The 18,898-nt window shown below is 41.2% G+C and overlaps 1 protein-coding gene across 1 annotated transcript in view; it reads right to left on the bottom strand.

The window, feature by feature from the left end:
- LOC121266944 (phosphatidate phosphatase PAH1) overlaps positions 1–18,898 on the bottom strand; it is a 24,785-nt gene extending 5,887 nt beyond the window's left edge. The window contains exons 1-5 of the mRNA XM_041170808.1: positions 18,563–18,898; positions 16,480–18,143; positions 15,794–16,383; positions 15,624–15,697; positions 6,875–6,959 (exon numbers count right to left, since the gene is read on the bottom strand). Coding sequence (XP_041026742.1) covers positions 6,875–6,959; positions 15,624–15,697; positions 15,794–16,383; positions 16,480–17,968 — 2,238 coding nt within the window. The 5' untranslated portion in view covers positions 17,969–18,143; positions 18,563–18,898. The remainder of the gene's footprint in view (positions 1–6,874; positions 6,960–15,623; positions 15,698–15,793; positions 16,384–16,479; positions 18,144–18,562) is intronic.

Raw genomic sequence — 18,898 nt, 5'->3', positions numbered from 1 at the left:
AGCTCTTGTGCCGACACTCCGCAACAAAATGGTTTGGCTGAAAGGAAAAACAAACACTTATTGGAAGTAGCTCGGGCATTGCTTTTTACCAATCAGGTACCTAAATATCTTTGGGGTGAAGCCATTCTTACTACTACATATCTCATAAATAGGACGCCTAATGAAACACCTTTTGATGTTTTTCATAAGTTTTATCCAACAAATTGGCTTTCTTCATCTTTACCACTAAAGATATTTGGTTGTACCGCTTTTGTTCATATTGATAGACATAATTGAGGAAAAATTGAACCCCGAGCCACAAAATGTGTTTGTTGGTTATGCTCCCACACAAAAGGGGTATAAATGTTTTGAACCCATTCCCAAAAAAATGTTTGTTACCATGGCAGTTACTTTTTTTGAAATACATTCCTATTTCCTATTTCCTATTTCACACCTCATCTTCCGGGGGGGGACACAAAACAAAGACTCGGCTGTTTTTCATAATTTCTTCCAAACTGAAGACTCGCAAAATGATCCTTCTCCAATTATTCAACCTGAAAACCCAAGCTTTATTATACCAGGGGAAAATGAGTCGAGTTTTTTAGATACTGAAAATGCAGGTCTTCCTACAGGGCCATCTCATGATGTTCACAAAGGATAAACAGAAACCAAAAACACAGCGTTGGTACCATTTGACATTGTCTACTTGTGACAGAATACAACTCGAAAGAAAGGGTCTTCCAATCCTTCGCATTGCCCAAAATCCGAAAACCCTCCAGGTAATGTCCTTACCGAGTCCTTACCTCATGTTCAGCCCATTTCATCTTCAAGTTCTGAGTCCTCTAGCTCTAAACCCGAGTCTGGGTCCAATCCTGAGTTCGATGATTCTAAACTTCCTATTGCTGTCCATAAGGGTGTGAGATCTTGCACCCAGCATCCGTTGTCCAATTATGTGTCATATGAAAATCTCTCACCTGTTTTTCAAGCCTTTACCTCACAATTGTCTTGTATGGAGATTCCTAATACTGTGCAGGATGCTCTGAAAGTTCCTGAGTGGAAGGAGGCTGTCTTCGAGGAGATGAAAGCTCTTGAGAAAAATGGCACGTGGGAGTTAGCTGATCTACCAAGAGGGAAGAAAACCGTAGGGAGTAAATGGGTGTTTACAGTCAAGTATAAATCTAATGGCTCTCTAGAATGGTATAAAGCTCGATTGGTTGCCGAGGGATACACTCAGACCTATGGCATTGATTACTTAGAGACATTTGCCCCAGTCACAAAGCTAAACACCGTAAGAGTTCTTCTGTCACTTGCAGCTAATCATGACTGGCCTTTGCAATAGTTGGACGTAAAAAATGCATTTCTCAATGGAGATCTAGAGGAATAAGTGTACATAGATGCACCTCCAGGATTTTGTGAAAAGTTTGTGTAAACTGAAGAAATCCTTATATGGGTTAAAACAATCACCAAGAGCCAGGTTTGAGAAATTCACTTAGTTTGTTAAAAGTCAAGGGTATACTCAAGGGCAAGGTGATCATACGATGTTTACAAGACATTCACAAGATAAGGAAGATAGCAATACTTATTGTGCATGTAGACGATATAATTCTCACTGGAGATGACGTACTTGAGATGAACCAATTGAAGGCTTCTCTATCATCAACATTTGAGATCAAGGACTTAGGATCTCTGAGGTATTTCCTTGGAATGGAGGTTGCTCAGTTGAAGAAAGGGATTGTTGTTTCCCAACGGAAGTATGTCCTTGACCTCCTTAAGGAGACTGGGATGAGTGGGTGTAGGCCAGCAGACACTCCAATCAATCCCAATCAGAAACTTGGAGATGACAAGGAAGGTGTTCCAGTGAATACAACTTGGTATCAAAAGTTGGTGGGAAAGTTAATTTACTTATCACATACATGGCCTGATGTTGCTTTTGTTGTGAGTTTGGTAAGTCAGTTTATGCATTCACCCTCTGAGAAACATCTTGAAGCAGTTTATCAGATTCTCAAGTACTTGAAAAGTACACCAGGCAAGGGTCTACTCTTCCAGAAGACCATACAGCAAAACATAAGAGGCATACACTGATGCAGATTGGGCAGGCTCAGTTACTAACAGGAGATCCACGTCAAGATACTGTACTTATGTCTGAGGAAATATGGTCACATGACAAAGCAAGAAACAAAATGTAGTTGCAAGGAGCAGTGCCGAGGCAAAATATAAGGACATGGCTAACGGAGTTTGTGAGATGTTATGGCTAAAGAGAATTCTTGAAGAGCTGCGGATGCCAGTAAATATGCCAATGAAGTTGTATTGTGACAACAAAGCTGCTATAAATATTGCTCAAAATCCAGTACAACATGATCGCACAAAGCATGTAGAGATTGACAGACACTTCATAAAGGAGAAGATTGATAGTGGAGTTGTTTGCATGCCTTTTGTTCCTCTACTCAGCAAATATCCGATATCTTCACCTAAGGACTTTTCAAACCTAGTTTTGAGCTCTTTGTAAGCAAGTTGGGCATGATAGATATCTACGCTCCAACTTGAGAGGGGGTGTCGGATTTTTAGGAGATCAATTACGAAGTTCTATTTTAGATAAAATCTGAAATTACTATTTCAGATTTTAGATATTTCTGTTTCCTATTTTCTAGCCTAGATATTTGCTGATTTGATTTGCTGATTTTATGGCCTTCCTCTTCTATTTATCTTGTAATTGTTTCTCTTGGAGATTAATAAGAAGTGAAGGAGGGGAGTGGCAGAAGGGATAGAATGAAAGGGAGGGGAGTTTCTATTGTCCATGAAACCTAAGATCCTCTCATAGAACGTGCGGGGGCTTAATGATCGCAATAAGCGTCTCCACATTAAATCTTTATTGCGATCGTGGAAGGTTGATGTGGTGTGTTTTCAAGAAACAAAATTGAGGACAGTTGATAGAAGACTTCTTAGCAGCTTGTGGGGATGTTTGTATGTAGGTTGGTCTTATTTGCCTTCGGAAGGAGCGGCTAGGTGTGTTCTCTTAATGTTCCCTAAAAGGGTAGTGGAGGTGACTGAGGAATGCGTTGGGACTTATTCGGTTGCTAATCTTTTTAACAATGTAGTAGATGGGTGGGAATGGGCATATGTAGGCATTTATGGGCCTAATTTGGATAGAGAGAGGGGAAGACTTTGGGAGGAGTTGGCGGGCTTACATAGTCTATGGGACATGCCGTGGTGTATGGGTGGAGTAGCAAGGGATGGTCGAGACTTGGCAGGTTTATTATTTCTCCTTCTTGGGAAGCTCACTTTCCGGACCTGAGGCAGAAGCGGTTGGCCCGGGTTTGTTCGGATCATTTCCCTATCTTGCTAGATTGTGGTGGAGTTCATAGGGGCCGCCAATATTTCAAGCTTGAAAATATGTGGTTAACAGCGGAAGGTTTTGTTGAGAAAGTTCGTTCTTGGTGGTCTTCTTATCAGCTCATGGATACCCCTAGCTACATTCTTGCAGGCAAGCTTAAAGCTTTAAAACAAGATTTAAAGAGGTGGAACATGGAAGTCTTTGGCAGTATTGACAACCAGAAGAGAGGAGTTACAGGAGTTGGAGGGGCAGCTATTGATGGGAGATACTTCTGAAGAGGTTCTGTTGAGGAAGAATGTGGTGGAGACTGAACTGGAGAGTGTTGTTGATGGAGGTGACCTCGTGGCAAAAAAAATCCAGGACTCTTTGGTTAAAAGAAGGAGATAAATGTACAAAGTTCTTTCATAGAGTAGTTAACTCACATGGGCACAACAACACTATTGAGACACTCGAGGCAGGTAATCAAGTTCTCTCTTCCCCTATTGAACTAGAGGATCATATTGTAAATTACTATGAGAATTTGCTCACGAAACCATCTTGTTGGAGGCCGAAGCTTGATTTGCCTTTTGAGTCAATTGACTTACAAAGTGCGAATTGGCTGGAAAGATCTTTTGAAGAGGATGAGGTGTGTAAGGTCATTAGCAGTATGGCTAAAGACAAAGCGCCTGAGCCGGATGGTTGTTCGATGGGTTTTTTCCAACATTGTTGAGAGATTGTGAAAGGTGATGTAATGCAGGTTTTTCTTGAATTCTATGCTTTCAAAAAAATTGAGAAATGCCTTCATGCGACATTCCTAGCTCTCATACCGAAGAAACATAGGGCGATTGAAGTAGAGGATTTCCATCCTATAAGCCTGGTGAGTGGGATTTACAAAATTATTTCAAATGTCCTTGCTAATCGGTTAAGCGTGGTGATGGAGCAAATTATTTCAAAACCTCAAAATGCCTTTGTATGGGGGCGGCAGATCCTTGATTCAGTTCTTATTGCCAATGAGTGCTTGGATCACAAGTTGAAGGAGGGCACACCCGGTATCCTATGTAAGCTTGATATGAAGAAAGCATATGACCATGTAAATTGGGATTTCCTTCTTTACTCTCTTGGGAGATGCTGTTTTGGTGACAGGTGGATTTCATGGATTTGTCATTATATTACTACTGCTCGATTCTTAGTGTTAGTTAATGGTATCCTTGTGGGCTTCTTTAATAGTTCGCGTGGACTGAGGCAAGGAGACCCCTTGTCTCCATTCCTTTTCGTTATTGTCATGGAGTCACTTCGCCAGATGGTGAAGGCTGCTGTTAAGGGTGGTTTCTTTACTGGATTTTCGGTGGGTAATGATACAAATGGCTCTATTATGATCTCACATCTTCTATTTGCAGATGATACACTCTTTTTTTGTGATGCAGAGTTGGGCCAAATCCAAGCTCTAAGAGCACTTTTGTTATGCTTTGAAGCCGTGTCGGAGCTTAAGGTCAACCTTGGCAAATCTGAAATGGTGGCGGTGGGTGGGGTGCCTCAAATCAGCAACCTAGCAGCTCTCTTGGGGTGCAAAGTGTCTTGTCTGCCCATGAAATATTTGGGCCTCCCCTTTGGGCGTCTTTCAAAGCAAGAGCTATTTGGGAAGGGGTTATTGAGAAAGTGGAGAAAAGGTTGGCTGGGTGGAAACGGCTGTATCTATTGAAGGGAAAGCGGATTACACTAACCACAAGCACTTTATCTAATCTTCCGACCTATTTCCTATCTTTATTTCTGTTGCCTGCTGGGGTGGTTAATAGGATCGAGAAGTTATTTCGGACTTTCTTGTGGGGTGGTTTGGGGCAGAAAAACAAATTTCATCTTGTTAATTAGAATAAAGTTTGTTCCTCAATAGCGAGTGGAGGTTTGGGTGTGCGTAATTTAAAGACTTTCAACAAAACGTTATTGGGGAAATGGCTATGGAGGTATCATTTGGAATGTGAGTCTTTGTGGAAGGAAGTTGTTAACCCTAGGCATGGAGGTGCTTGGGGTGGTTGGTGCACTAATTTAGTGAGGGGGCGGTATGGCGTGGGTTTGTGGAGATATATTAGGGTGGGTTGGCAGTGTTTTGAAAACAACATCCGTTATGTGGTTGGTCAGGGTACTAGAATCAGGTTTTGACAGGATGTTTGGTGTGGTGAGCGCTCTTTGGAGTGCCTTCCCAGCGCTCTATAGCATTGCAGCTAATAAGGAGGTTACGGTGGCAGATGTGCTAGTGTTTGTTCATGGTGCTTATCAATGGAACATTCTATTCACTCGGGATAATCATGACAGCGAGCTGTCTACCGTTACAGAATTTTTCAGCTTGCTACATTCCTCAAGAGAGACAATGGCACAAGTTGATAGAATACAATGGAGAACCAGTAGTAGCAAGAAGTTCACAGTGAAGGCATATTATAAAAGGCTGGCTTCACAAGGTAATGTACCTTTCCCGTGGAAGAGCATTTGGAGGTCTCACGTACCTTCTAAAGTAGCTTTCTTTGTGTGGACTGCAGCCCTGGGGAATATTCTAACCACGGACAACTTACGGAGGAGGGGCCTCATTGTGATGGATTGGTGTTATATGTGCAAAAAACACGGGGAATCAATAGACCATCTTTTATTGCATTGTGAGGAGACAAGAGAGCTGTGGGATGGGATATTTAGTAGAGTGAATGTTGCTTGGGTTATGCCATCAAATGTGGTTGATATGCTTGCCTGCTAGAAGGGTATTCAAGGTTGTCCCCAGGTGGCCGCAGTTTGGAAGATGATACCCTTATGCATTATGTGGTATAATTGGATGGAGAGGAACGCGAGGTGCTTTGAAGATAGAGAGAGAACAATAGCGGAGCTTCAGAATTTTTTTCTACATACTTACTCCTATGGTTTTCAGCTATTGTCCTTAATGGAAACAATGTGCATGATTTCTTATCTTTAATGTAGTCCTTTTAGAATGTATTTAGGCATGTTCTTTTGTATACTCCCTATGTACATGAGCTATGCCTATCTTTCATTCATATCAATGAAACTTACTTCTTACTTATAAAAAAAAAATAAGAATGATAATTATTCTTCTCAAAAACTACATCACCAATGAAAGTACAATGACAGAAAAAAACAGACACGACATCAACAAGCCTGCTTCAGCATTCCCACTATATGGCTTGGTGCCAGATGAGCATGAATAATATTTTCATGGATATTCCAGCAATTAAAATAAAAAAAAAAATATTTAACATATATTTGAAAATAATTACAAAATTAACAAGTGGTCAATCTTGAAGAGTAAAATGTAGAAGGATGATAACAAGCCCTTTCCTTATTTATTTATTTTGGCAAGTCAAAAATATTTGAAACCAGGAGTGGGTATTGACCACAGTGGAAGTCGAGGCCCACTTCCTTCTGCTCCTAAGTCAAACTCCCTTAACAAATCATAGAAACCTATATCTTTAGAGTACATTCTGTCTCACATCATAAAATTTCATTTTGTCCAAAATTGATACTTCTGTCATCTAAGTGACCATACAGCAGCCAAATGATGATTTGGGAACATTAAAATTAGAAAACACATACCTTAATTGCAGAGAAAAGTCTAGCGACCCCAGATTGCGTCCAGTCCCTACCAACTAAAGGCATAAACTGGCCTAAAACATCAGATCTGAAAAGGTAGAAAAAACAAGGGCCAGGGTAATGCATGTCACTTAAACCCTACAGTTAAATGGAAGAAATCCAACATAAAAATAAGAGACATCAAATAAGGAACACCCATAAAAATAGAAGACATCGAATATCCTTGCATAATAATAAATTTGGTAACAAGAATGCTCTTGGTTGCTTAAAAGTAAGACTCTTCATGGAGGAAGAGTTTCTTCCTTGCATTAAATTCATCTGTTAAGCCGTTAGTTCCACAAACATTTAGTACAGATCATGTTAAAGCATGTACTTAATAACCTTCGCCACCATCCATTATCCTCAAAAATAAAATCTTGATCTCTCCAGAATCAACACAGGCAGAAGGCTTCCTACGAAAAACAGTTGGCTATGCAGACAAAGAAAGTGGCAGATCAAGAAGAATACACAATCTCCAGCAAGGTCATGGGGACCATGAACGGGTTCATAAACACCACCTTCAGGAAGGTCGCTTTAGAACCTCCGTAACTTGCCAGGTACAAGAAGAAGCCCATGATTTAAACGAGAGACCCAGACAGCATTGTGGCTTGCATTGCTAGGTGAACTGCCTTAGTACACCCTGTTGGAGGGTATTAAGGCCATGGAGAAGAAGGATCTACTCTCCACTGTTGTATTCCTTCTATTTTTTAGCTTTTAAATTTGGGTTTGTATGTGGAGAAATTGGACCACTTGATCTGAATTGTTTTATGGTACAAGTGAAATGGAAGAGCTTTTCTATAGCTCTGGTTTTGGCAAATGGAATCAGAATTTAGTGAATAGAATGGTGCTTTCAGAAATTTATTGATTCTGTTTGACCATGCGATTTGTATAACCTGTTTGATGAAATGTCTCTTTGACAGTCCCGTTGTGGTGTTCTAGTTAAGAATAACTTCCTAAGCTCAATATAGCCAGTTAGTGAAATCAATGGGTAGTCTTTTGGTAAGATTATGAAGCTGTGTTTGGCATTGACGGGGATTGTCCACTTTCCAGTTTCCACCACCATCATGGCCGAATATGCTAACAAAAGAATTTGGGGTTCCTTCATAGTTGTCGTCTTTGTTATGCAGGGCATTAAATTAGCAGGTTGTATACTTCCAAGTATGGTTGCATCTGTATCCTTATGTTAGGAGCAATCCCCACTGCAATAACTCAATAGTGAAGCATGATGATGCTTGAAAGGCAGTTCACAGTCCTTGTTTTCAAGAATGCAGAACAAGCAGCATCTGATATGTTAAAGTTGTTGCAGAGAGCAGTAGGAAGTCAGAGTTTTTTCCTAATGCTAAGAAAACAAATGTTATTTTATGTTGTTAGAAATGTGGTCTTACCACTGCCCCTAGACGCATATTACATGATGTGTCACAAATCGAAAAGCCAACCAGAGCAAACAGAAGGGTCTTAAACCGGAGCAGAGCCACTCCCAATGACCAGGTGTAATGTTTTGAGCTTAAATATAAGACCTGAAGCTATGATAGAGTGATCTGGACATGAGCGAGAAATAAAATGGAATATTTCCATTGAAATTTTATATCAAACATTGGCAAGACCCTTGTCTGATAATTATCTCCCATGCGGAAGGACTATAACAAACCAGGAACACTGGTCGAACAATCTGCAAGAACCTCAAGATGTCCTACTTAGATGTGATTATGATTGCCAAGCCCTAGGGGTTGGCTCAAGTGGAAAGAACCTTGGTCTTTGTGGTATACTCCCTCTAAGACTAAGGTTTGAACGTTTTGGTGCAAACAACTTCTAGTGTCCATTGTACCGGGGAAATTTCTCCTTGAATTACCCCAAGTGTACTTGCGGGAAACTCCTTGCCGAGGGCTTGTGCACCCGCGGGATTAGTCGAGACTTTATTCCCGGCACCCAGTGCCAATAAAAAAAAAAAAGGATTATAATTGCTGAAAGAGTCCGTAAGTGTATTTAATTACATCACAACTTTAGTCACCATTGCTACACTAACGAAATTAATTTTTTATTGCAATTTTTTCTTGGATTGTCAGTTGCCTATATGGAACCTAGGGAGCCTACCTTGTAAAGTTCTTTAATAGCAAATTTGCTTTATATAATAACATCATGAAGTCACACCATCAATTTGTCAACATAATCCTGAATATAACCAAAAACTGATGATTAAACACATATGATAACCTTTTTTTTTATAAGTATACAAATTTTATTGATCAAATAATCGGCAAAGCCATAACAGAAAAAATGCCTTAAGCTACGTAGGCACATTATAGACAAGAAAATCATGTAGGTCCATGCCTTGAAATCAACAACAATGGCCCAAGTACAAAGCGTTCTAAAGAAAAAAACTTTCAGCTCCTCTTGCGATCTCCCCTTGTCTTCAAATGTCCTGTCATTCCGTTCCTGCCATATACACCACATACTACATATAGGGATCATCTTCCATATGGCTTTAATCTGTTGCATGCCTTTTAGATTGGTCTAGCTGGCCAGCAATGCCACCACTGTCTTTGGCATAACCCAAGACAAGTCTAATCTACTGAACACCTCATTCCATAATACCCGAGCGGTCTTACAATGTAGTAGGAGATGGTTTACAGACTCTCCCCCTTCTCTACACATGCAACACCAATTTACAATGATTACCTTTCGTTTCCTCAAGTTGTCGATTGTGAGAATCTTCCCAACGAAGCTGTCCATACAAAAAACGCTGCTTTGGGAGGCGTCTTATGTCTCCAAAGCCTTCTCCATGGAAACTGAGTTTGGGGTTCTTGTGTGAGAGCCTTGTAAAAAGAGCAAACTGAGAATACCCCTTTACCATCTGGTATCTAAATCTTCCTGCTGAGTGCTTGGTAATATAGAGTACAGAAGGCTGTAATAATCTGCAAAGCTGCTCATTTCCTAATCTTGTGCCGCTTTACTAAAGGTGATGTTCCAACGGATCTGCTTCCCAGATATCTCCATAACTTCCGACATTGATACATCTTTAGCACTAGCGATATTGAACAATGAGGGAAATATCTCTTGTAGAGTACTATTACCACACCATATATCTCTCCAGAATTTGATCCTAGAGCCCTCTCACAGAAGAAGTCTAGTATGTCTACTCAAGGCCTCCCAACCTCTTCTAATATGTTTCCACAAACCCACTCCATACGCCCCCCCAACTTCGTTAGTGCACAATCCCCCCATAAATCCTCATATTTGCTCTCAATCACCAATTTTCACAGGACTTCTGGTTCCTTATGATATCTCCACAACCACTTGCCAAGTAAAACCCAATTAAAGGTCCTCATACTTTTAATGCCCAAACCACCATTAGAAATGGGGCGGCATATCGTCTCCCACTTGACTAGGTGAAACTTGAACTCCTCCCCCCCACTCCACTCCACTCCACACAAGAAATCACGTTGGAGTTTCTCAATTCGAAACGCCTCAACGTCATCCTACCACCTTTTGACAAATACATCCTTTTCCATCCCCCAGCCTCCATTCTACTTTCTCAACCACTGTGCCCCATATAGAGGATGCTCTCGAAGGAGCCCCCAACGGAAGGCCCAGATAAGTCAGGGGAGTGAGGCTATCTTGCACCCCAACATATTGGCCAACTGTCATAGGTTAAGAACACCTCCAACAGGCACCATCTCTGATTTGTCGAAGTTCACCTTCAAACTAGATACTGCTTCAAAACATAGGAGCAAAGCCTTCAGTGCTCAAATCTGATTTTGATCCGCCTCACAAAAAACAAGAGTATCATCTGCGAACAACAAATGAGATATGTTAAAGGTTCCCCTCACAGGGGATCCAACCGAAAAACCATCCACGAAACCATTATTAGCCAATGCCAAAGTCATCCTACTAAGCGCGCCTCCATCACAATAACAAACAGCAAAGGCGACAACGGATCTCCTTGTCTTAAGCCTCGTGTGCTATGAAAAAAACCAATTGGACTGCCATTTATCAACACTGAGAATTTAACCGTTGATATGCACCAACTGATCCAAGTCCGCCGCCTCTCCCCAAAGCCACACCTCCCAAGAAGGTAGAGAAGGAACTCCAAGTTAACGTGATCATACACCTTCTCCATATCTAGCTTGCAGATGATCCCTATTTTGCCAGACTTTAACCTACTATCCAAACATTCATTGGCAATAAGAACTGCATCAAGAATTTGTCTCCCTCTTACAGAAGCATTTTGAGGTTTTGTAATGATCTTCCCCAACACCTCACTTAGATGGTTCGCCAGCACTTTGGAAATTATTTTATAAACACCATTCACTAAGCTTATGGGCCAAGACTCCTCAACCTCCATGGCCCCCACCTTTTTTGGTATCAATGCAAGAAAAGTGGTGTTAAGGCTTTTCTCGAATTTTCCCACCAAGAAAAGCTCCTGAAACACCTGCTGAGATCTTCTTTTATCACTTCCCAACAAGTTTTAAAAAAACCCATAGACAAACCATCAGGCCCCGGTGCCTTGTCTTTAACCATTTTCCTCACTACATTATAAACCTCTGCCTCCTCAAAGGCCCTCTCCATCCGAGATACATCATTCACCGCAAGGCCATCAAGTGTAGGTCACCATCCCTCTTGCTCAATTTGGAGCTGCTCAAAGAAGCCTACTACATGTTCTTCAATAACCTGCTCTTCCTTGCATTCAACACCATCAATTTTCAGTAAATCAATGTTGTTGTTTTCCCGATGGAAGTTTGCAATTCTATGGAAATATTTGGTACTTCAGTCTCCTTCCCTCAACCACAAGGCTCTCGATTTTTGACGTCGTTACGTCTCTTCTAGTAAGATAATCCTTTCAAGTTCCGCAGCCAACATTGTCATTTGTGCTAGCTCATCCTGTGTAAGAGGCCGCACCTCTTGTAATCTCTCAAGCTCCTGGATTTCCATCACCTTACTTTTCTTGCGCTCCCCTATATCTCCAAAAGTCGGTATATTCCAAAGCTTCAGATCTTTTTTTAGCGCCTTCAATTTACCCACTAGGATGAAGCTAGGGGTACCCTAAAACTGATACGAGGACCATCATTGTCTCACCCTCTCTACAAAGCCTTCTGACTTCAGCCACACGTTTTCAAATTTGAAATACCTTCGCTTTCTTCGAATATCACCACAATCAAACATGATAGACCAATGATCCAAGCAAAGACGAGGCATTCGTTTTTGCCATACATCCGGAAAATGACTTTCCCATTCTGGTGATATTAAGAAACAATCCAAACGAGACCAAGACTAATTGTTTGACCACGTGGCTGAACCCCCTGAGGCAAATCCACCAAATTCAAATCAAATATGCATTTCGAGAACTCAGTCATTGCTGGCCTTACTCTTCGATTCCCCGAACATTCGCTTGGAAATCTTATAACGTTAAAGTCTCCCCCAATACACCAAGGGAGATCCCACCAGCTGCATACTCCAACTATTTCTTCCCACAATGCTCTTCTATTGTTATCCAAGTTTGGACCATAGACACCTGCAAAAGCCCACAAAAAAATCATCTGATACACTTTTGAAGGAACATGCCACCGAGTAGGACCCTACAAAATCCTCTATTTTCTCCACCACCCGTCTATCCCACATCAACAACATACCTCCTGAGGCCCCAATAGAAGCCATATACACCCAATCCACGTGAACACAACTCCATAAACTACGCACAATTTTCCCATCAATCATTTTCATCTTCGTCTCTTGTAAACAAACAATGTCTGCTTTCCACTCACGAAGCAGATTTCTTACTTGAAAACGTTTATTAGCCTCATTGAGTCCGCAAACATTCCACGATACTATCTTGGATTTCATTTAGAGAAAGCCAGCCCCTTCCCTTTTGACCTACCCCTGCTGGAGCTACCCTCAGAATTCATAGACCAAGTCAATCTATTTAGCTCACGCTGTTTTTTTGATCTAGCTTTTCTATGACTTTGATGCCCCGCTTCAATGGCTATAAGCAAAGCCATAAATTGATCTTCATATCCCTCACACTTCAGTCCCACAACTTTTTGTAGTTCTTTTACCATTTGAAATACCCAATCTGAGATATTATAATGCACTGGCATCATGAAGCTTAGAGGGACTGGAACACCTCCACCAAAAGTCTCTTCCACCACTGAAATCTGTCCAGAAATACTCCCAGAAAGTTCAACGTTAGAAAAGTAAGCTTGCTCTTCATCCGAGCCCCCCCTCCCCCCCCAAAAAAAAAAATCCTCTTCAACCGTTTCATCCATCTCAGATTCATCAAAAAAGTGTGCAGGTGGGTTCACGTACGCGGGGCTTTCACCCACTAAGCTTATCGGCAAACTCTGCCCCTCCGCAAGTGACGCAGATGCAGATTTGAGCTCGCCAATCATTCTGTGTCCATTCGACACCTTTTGGCCTTCATCAGAGGCCACCACCATCGTCTCCGGCGTATTCTAGGTGGCCACCGTCACCTTCAAACCACCACCACCACCATCTCCGGATTGTTTCTGGGAAACCAAAACAGGTTCGTCGGGCTTTTTCTGCAAAACCAGTTGCTGCTGAGACCCCCACCAACATCGCCGGCACCTTCTAAGTCGCCGGCACATTCTGTGTCACTGGTGGCTGCATCCCCACTGATGGTGTGGTGGCTGGTGCGCCGGCTGCACTCTCGTAGTTGGGAAGGTTTCTCGGGCTAGCCTTCCTGTGGTACATTTTGAGCTAGGGCCCATAGTGAGGCCCAGCCCTTGATCTCGAAGGCCTGGAAGCCTTTGAAGGCCCAATCTAGCTCAAAGGCTTAAGCCTTTTTCCGTGGGGGCCCAGCCCATGGTAAGGCCCAATTCTTTCCACAAATGCCGGCCCCTTACCCTTATCCTCTCCCCCTTCTTTTTCCTTTTTAGTCCAACATTCCTTAACACTTCATCCATTTTTTGCTGCAGGTACCTCAATTGCCTCTACATGTCCATCAGAGCATGCCACATATCTCCTGCACTTTTGCCATCAGCCTCCCTGCCATAGCCCGCGTTACGTACAAACGAAGGGGCTCGATACAGCTTTCGGTCCTTAGGCCTCACACCACCATCTCCACCTCCTTGTACCAAGGGCGGCACCACCTGCACCAGAGCATCCTTGTATGACCGAGAGCCACCATGGAAACCACCCCTGTTTCTCCTTTCCAGTTCATAGTCCACAGAGCCTCCCTCAGTCTCCTCCCTCCTTCACCCTCAAGAATCAACAAAAAACTCCTCCTTCCTCCCTCACCATATGCTGCCACCATCATATATCGCCCTCTACTATTCGAGCACTTCTGTGCTACTAAACTTTGGTAGCCTTCCCTAATTGCTGAATAAAACTCCTGCTTTTCCCCATTCAAGCATTCCTCCAGCGCACCTCAAAGCCATTGCACTATCCTTGGTTCCAACAATAAAGAACTCTCCCCTTTCCATCCTTTCTCTGTGATACATAACAAAGCAACCTCTTGCACAAGACTGAAGAGTTTTGACTCTATCACAATCTCTCTTTTGAATCCCATCACAAAAATTAGTGTATCATCATGAAGCACACAATTTTTTTTTTTTTTTGTGAAAGTGTACGGAGAGAACAGGTTTAGGGGGAGAGAATACAGATGATAACCTAACATCGTTATTTCAAAATTTGTCCAAATTTTAACAGCAGCCCATCTCTCCATCAATCAATCTCTCTTTTCCATCTCTTTCCCAGATGGCATGAGTATCGGGTATCAAATTAGGACTATGATGGGAATATGATTTTCCTCCAGTGTCAATAGAAGATCTTTCTTCAAAAAACAATGGAGGGTTTTGCTGATTTTAATAAAAGGGTAGTGATAGGCTTACAATTCATTTACTACATATTTACTACTTATAATGTATTTGTTTTTTTATCATTTTCTTTTAAGTATTTTTTTAACATCCTTAATTATTAAGAAAAAATTAAAAAAATATATAATTTTGCCAATAGTCACTTCCTTAACCATTAAGTAAAATAAAAAATTTAAAAAAAAATTCAAATACAAAAAGAGTAGTAAATGAGTAGTAGGAGGGTTGTAACCCTATCATTTTCCTTAATAAAAAGTGTCCAAAATATTGCATTGACACCCACTATAGGAGGTCACCTTGTCTTGGCATTTTGAAATAGGCTGGAGGAAAACAGCAAGAGCTAACCAGAGTGGTCAGGCATGAGCAACTAAAACGACCTTTTCCATTAATACTTTTATCAAAACTCATGCTGAGGTTCATCTGGATTTTATAATTCAAGAGAGGTCAGGATTTGAAGAACACTACAAGTTAAAGTTCCCTAAGAGCTTCAAAAGATATTGTTTTTTCTGTAGAAGCTTAATAGTCCAAAGACAAAATAACGGCAACTAATATCAATAAGCCATGTAAATGACTCAGCATAACAGGAAACGCCCCTAGAGCTGCCTTGGTTGTGATATGAAAACTCTAATGGCATGTGCATATACTTCAAAGTCCAAAAAGACTAACGCTTATGATAGCCAAAGTCAGGCATTTGGGTAGATCACCTTTGGTGATTTCCTATACAAAATTGAAAGAGAAAACAGAGAGGAAAAAGAACATTATAACAGGAGCATCTTCATTGGCTTTCAGCAAGTTCCAGTAACAAGCATACTTTTTTTTTTTTTTTTTTTTTTGACAAGTTCGTAACAAGCATACCTAGCAGACAGATAATAAGATTTAAACCTTACTTGGTAATAGTCCCATCAACATCTGAAATTACAATTCGTGCATTCCACTTCCACAAGTAAATATGGGCATCAACCTGTTAAAAGTTAATACAGTTTTAGCAACTAAATTATACAAAAGTCCTGCTTTGATATCCATATTGGAATCTTTGAATTCTAGATGATTGACAAACCTTTTGTGTTCCCAGAACCCTGGTAGAGAAACTGAAAGTTATAATATTTTGACCTTCTTTCAGACTCAAAGAAGCTATCTGCTCATTAGTGGGAACATTGGTCCTTATCAATTGCTTGTGAGGGGATCCATTGCCATTATGCGAAGCCAAAGTTGACACTACTGTTGAGTTGCCAGATTCAGAATCAACAAAGACATCGTCATTGGATGAATTACTGCTAGCATGCTCAAGTGTTTTCACTCTTCTGAATGGAATAGGCCAGAGCCTCCATCTACGCCCAGATGAAGGAGTATTTCCAGAATCGTCATCCCTCGGCTGTGGTGTGCCATCCTGTTCCACAGGAATTGCATCTTTGGGCTCAACAGGTAAATCTAAACCAAATGCAGCCACTCCAAGAACAAGATGAGCAGCTTTTTCCCACGGCAAGTACCTCTCTCTAAATCTGACTATTAGATTCTCATTACTGATAATTGATGCTGATGAGTTTGTAAACTCCTCCGCAGATATCCGATGCGCATCAAAGGCTTCAGCAGCAGCTTCCAGACCCATACCTGGATGAAGTTCATTCCTACATAGTGAAATCTCAAACCCTGCGAATTGTAACATGGATGAAAGAATATAAATACTTTATGAGATGTACAACAGGAGACCCATATTTATACTAAATGACATCAAGAGACCCTTACTTAGGATGGAGTGAGTTTGATTCTCTTCAATGGAAACTCCTGTGTGAGTTTCTGCTGGCTCATTATTACTGCATTCATCTACCCCTTCAAATGCTGCTGATGTGGTAAACTTTCCATCCTTAGATTCTGAACCATTATATACAGAATGAACAGATTTGCTGTCATCCATGTGTTCTACTTCTGCTTCTGCATTCCATGCATTTTCCTCAATTGATTCAACTTGAACCTGTAAACCTGGAGACGTCATATTACCAGGAGAACTTGAACTACAGGAGGCAGATAGCCCATCATCATTTCTCGATTCTACAGCACTCCAATCTTTCCCTCCCTTAACAACTTGAGAACTCTGTTGAGATGTCTCTTCTGAACATTGGGCGTCCAATGAGGAAACCACATCTTTTAAATCAGTATTTCCAACCTGTTTGGTCAATTCTGATAGCTCCAAACAGCTCTTAAACACCTCTCCACTCTTGTTAGGAGGAGACACATCCTCTGAATCACTTTGCACGTGAATCTTTCCTTGCTGGTCTGCAATGTTCATAGCTTCTTGAGATTGACAAACATGGCCCCCCTCTCCTTCCCAAACTTCCAGCTGGTGTCCAAAAGCATTGTCATTATTGCTAATACTGCCAACATCAACAGATGCACCATTAGCTGTAGATGGACTCATCTTGCTAATATAATCAACAGCCCAAACATTTTCGCCTGTGCTAAACTCCTCATTGCCTTCACAAAAATCTGCCCCATCACCTGGGCCCAGATGAAACTGTGGTGTACTTAATTGCACATTCTCTGTATTCTGCTCTGATGTTGAGATGGGGGCTGTCAATACATAACCATCCACACTTACCAATACCACTTCTGCATTCAAACTTTGGGGTTCCACAAAAGCCTCGCCGTCTAAACAGTCATATCGATTTGATCCATATTCTGACAACTCTACTGAACCCTCAAAAGAAGATTGTTCATCCTGGAAATCATAAAACCTTCGATCGACATCAGATTCTACCCTCTCAATACGGTCCGGACGCAAGGGAACATATTCATCTCGCAATCCAACCACCCCTGAATCAGAGGCACTATGTTCAAGTATGTGAATGCCATTAATGTTGTAATTACTATCTTTGTTGTTATCGCCTAAACTACTATCCTCTGCTGTAACTTTCAAGTTATCAGAATCCTCTGCCACCTCGTTTATCTCACCTCCTTTACCAGCATCGACCTTTATAAAATAGGCCTCGCCTGAATTATCAAGATACATGTGGAAATTGGCTTCAACGCCATTGACTGCTATGCGAACAACCTTCTCAGCACCTTTCAGAACTCCCTGAAATTTACCAAAACGGACATACCAAGGCGTGCTTCGGAATGTCCCATCCTGCTGCTGAACAACGATGACATCAACAGCCCCACCAAAGGGGTGGAAAGGGGTAGCAACAGAGTAAACACCCTGGGAAATTAGGCTCCCAACTTTACCCACCACATTCATCAGGTCAACCTACTACCAAACCCTCAAGATTTTGGGAAGCCCACAAGGTTCAATCTTAATTTCCTCTCAATTGAAAAAAATCAACATAAATTATTTCCTCCAAACCAGAACGCGATATATTTCAGGATTTCATGGATTTTTTTTTGTCGATCATAATTGCCACTCTTCAACGGCGCTGCGTGACATCCAAGAAAATAAAATAAAAAATGCAATCAAGTTGTCATCTTTAAGAGAAAAATTACGAAGTAAAGATGATGTCCATACTTTGAAGAAAATTTGAAACCTTAATGCCTGTTTGGGCAATAAAACGAAGGGAAAGTAAAAGAAAAACTTCCCGAATACATATTCTGAACATTAGGGAAGATAAGGGAAGGCCACATGCAAACGAAACGAAGAAATGAACTCAATCTACACTTAAAAAAGAATCTAAATTTTTCAATATTTTTTAGCTTTATTTTTCCCAGCAAGCAAAAATGCACAAACAGCAACTTTCTTTCTGAGAAAGTTAACAAACAAGATTGGAGAAGAGAAAATTGAAGAACGAGAAAGCGAGCTCTCAAAGAAAATAAAAGAAGATGAGGCGGCTAGACTTACAGATACACAATTGAAGATGGCCGAAGACAGAACAACCAGGAAGCTCGAAATGCACAATTCCTCTTTCTTTTTTTTTCTTGCTCTTTCTGGGTGATTTTTTTTTTTTTTTTCTTCTTAAAATTTCTTGAAATTTCTTCAATCAATGGTTCTATGCTCGCGTTTGCAATCCTCAACCCGTTGAAATTGTCGGAGGCTTCGAAGTTTGGTCGTTAGTGAGGATTGTCTCTGGATAACAAAAACAGAAGGCCACCAGAGTCAAGAAACTTCCACCATGGCCAAACAATAAATAGGTATTCCTGGAATGATGTTGCTCAACTGGTCATATTGTTGAATGAA

Source organism: Juglans microcarpa x Juglans regia, chromosome 5S, assembly GCF_004785595.1.
Source record: "Juglans microcarpa x Juglans regia isolate MS1-56 chromosome 5S, Jm3101_v1.0, whole genome shotgun sequence".
Lineage (NCBI taxonomy): Eukaryota > Viridiplantae > Streptophyta > Magnoliopsida > Fagales > Juglandaceae > Juglans > Juglans microcarpa x Juglans regia.
Note: the sequence above shows the minus strand (reverse complement) of the source record. Positions and strands in the feature narration are given on the sequence as shown.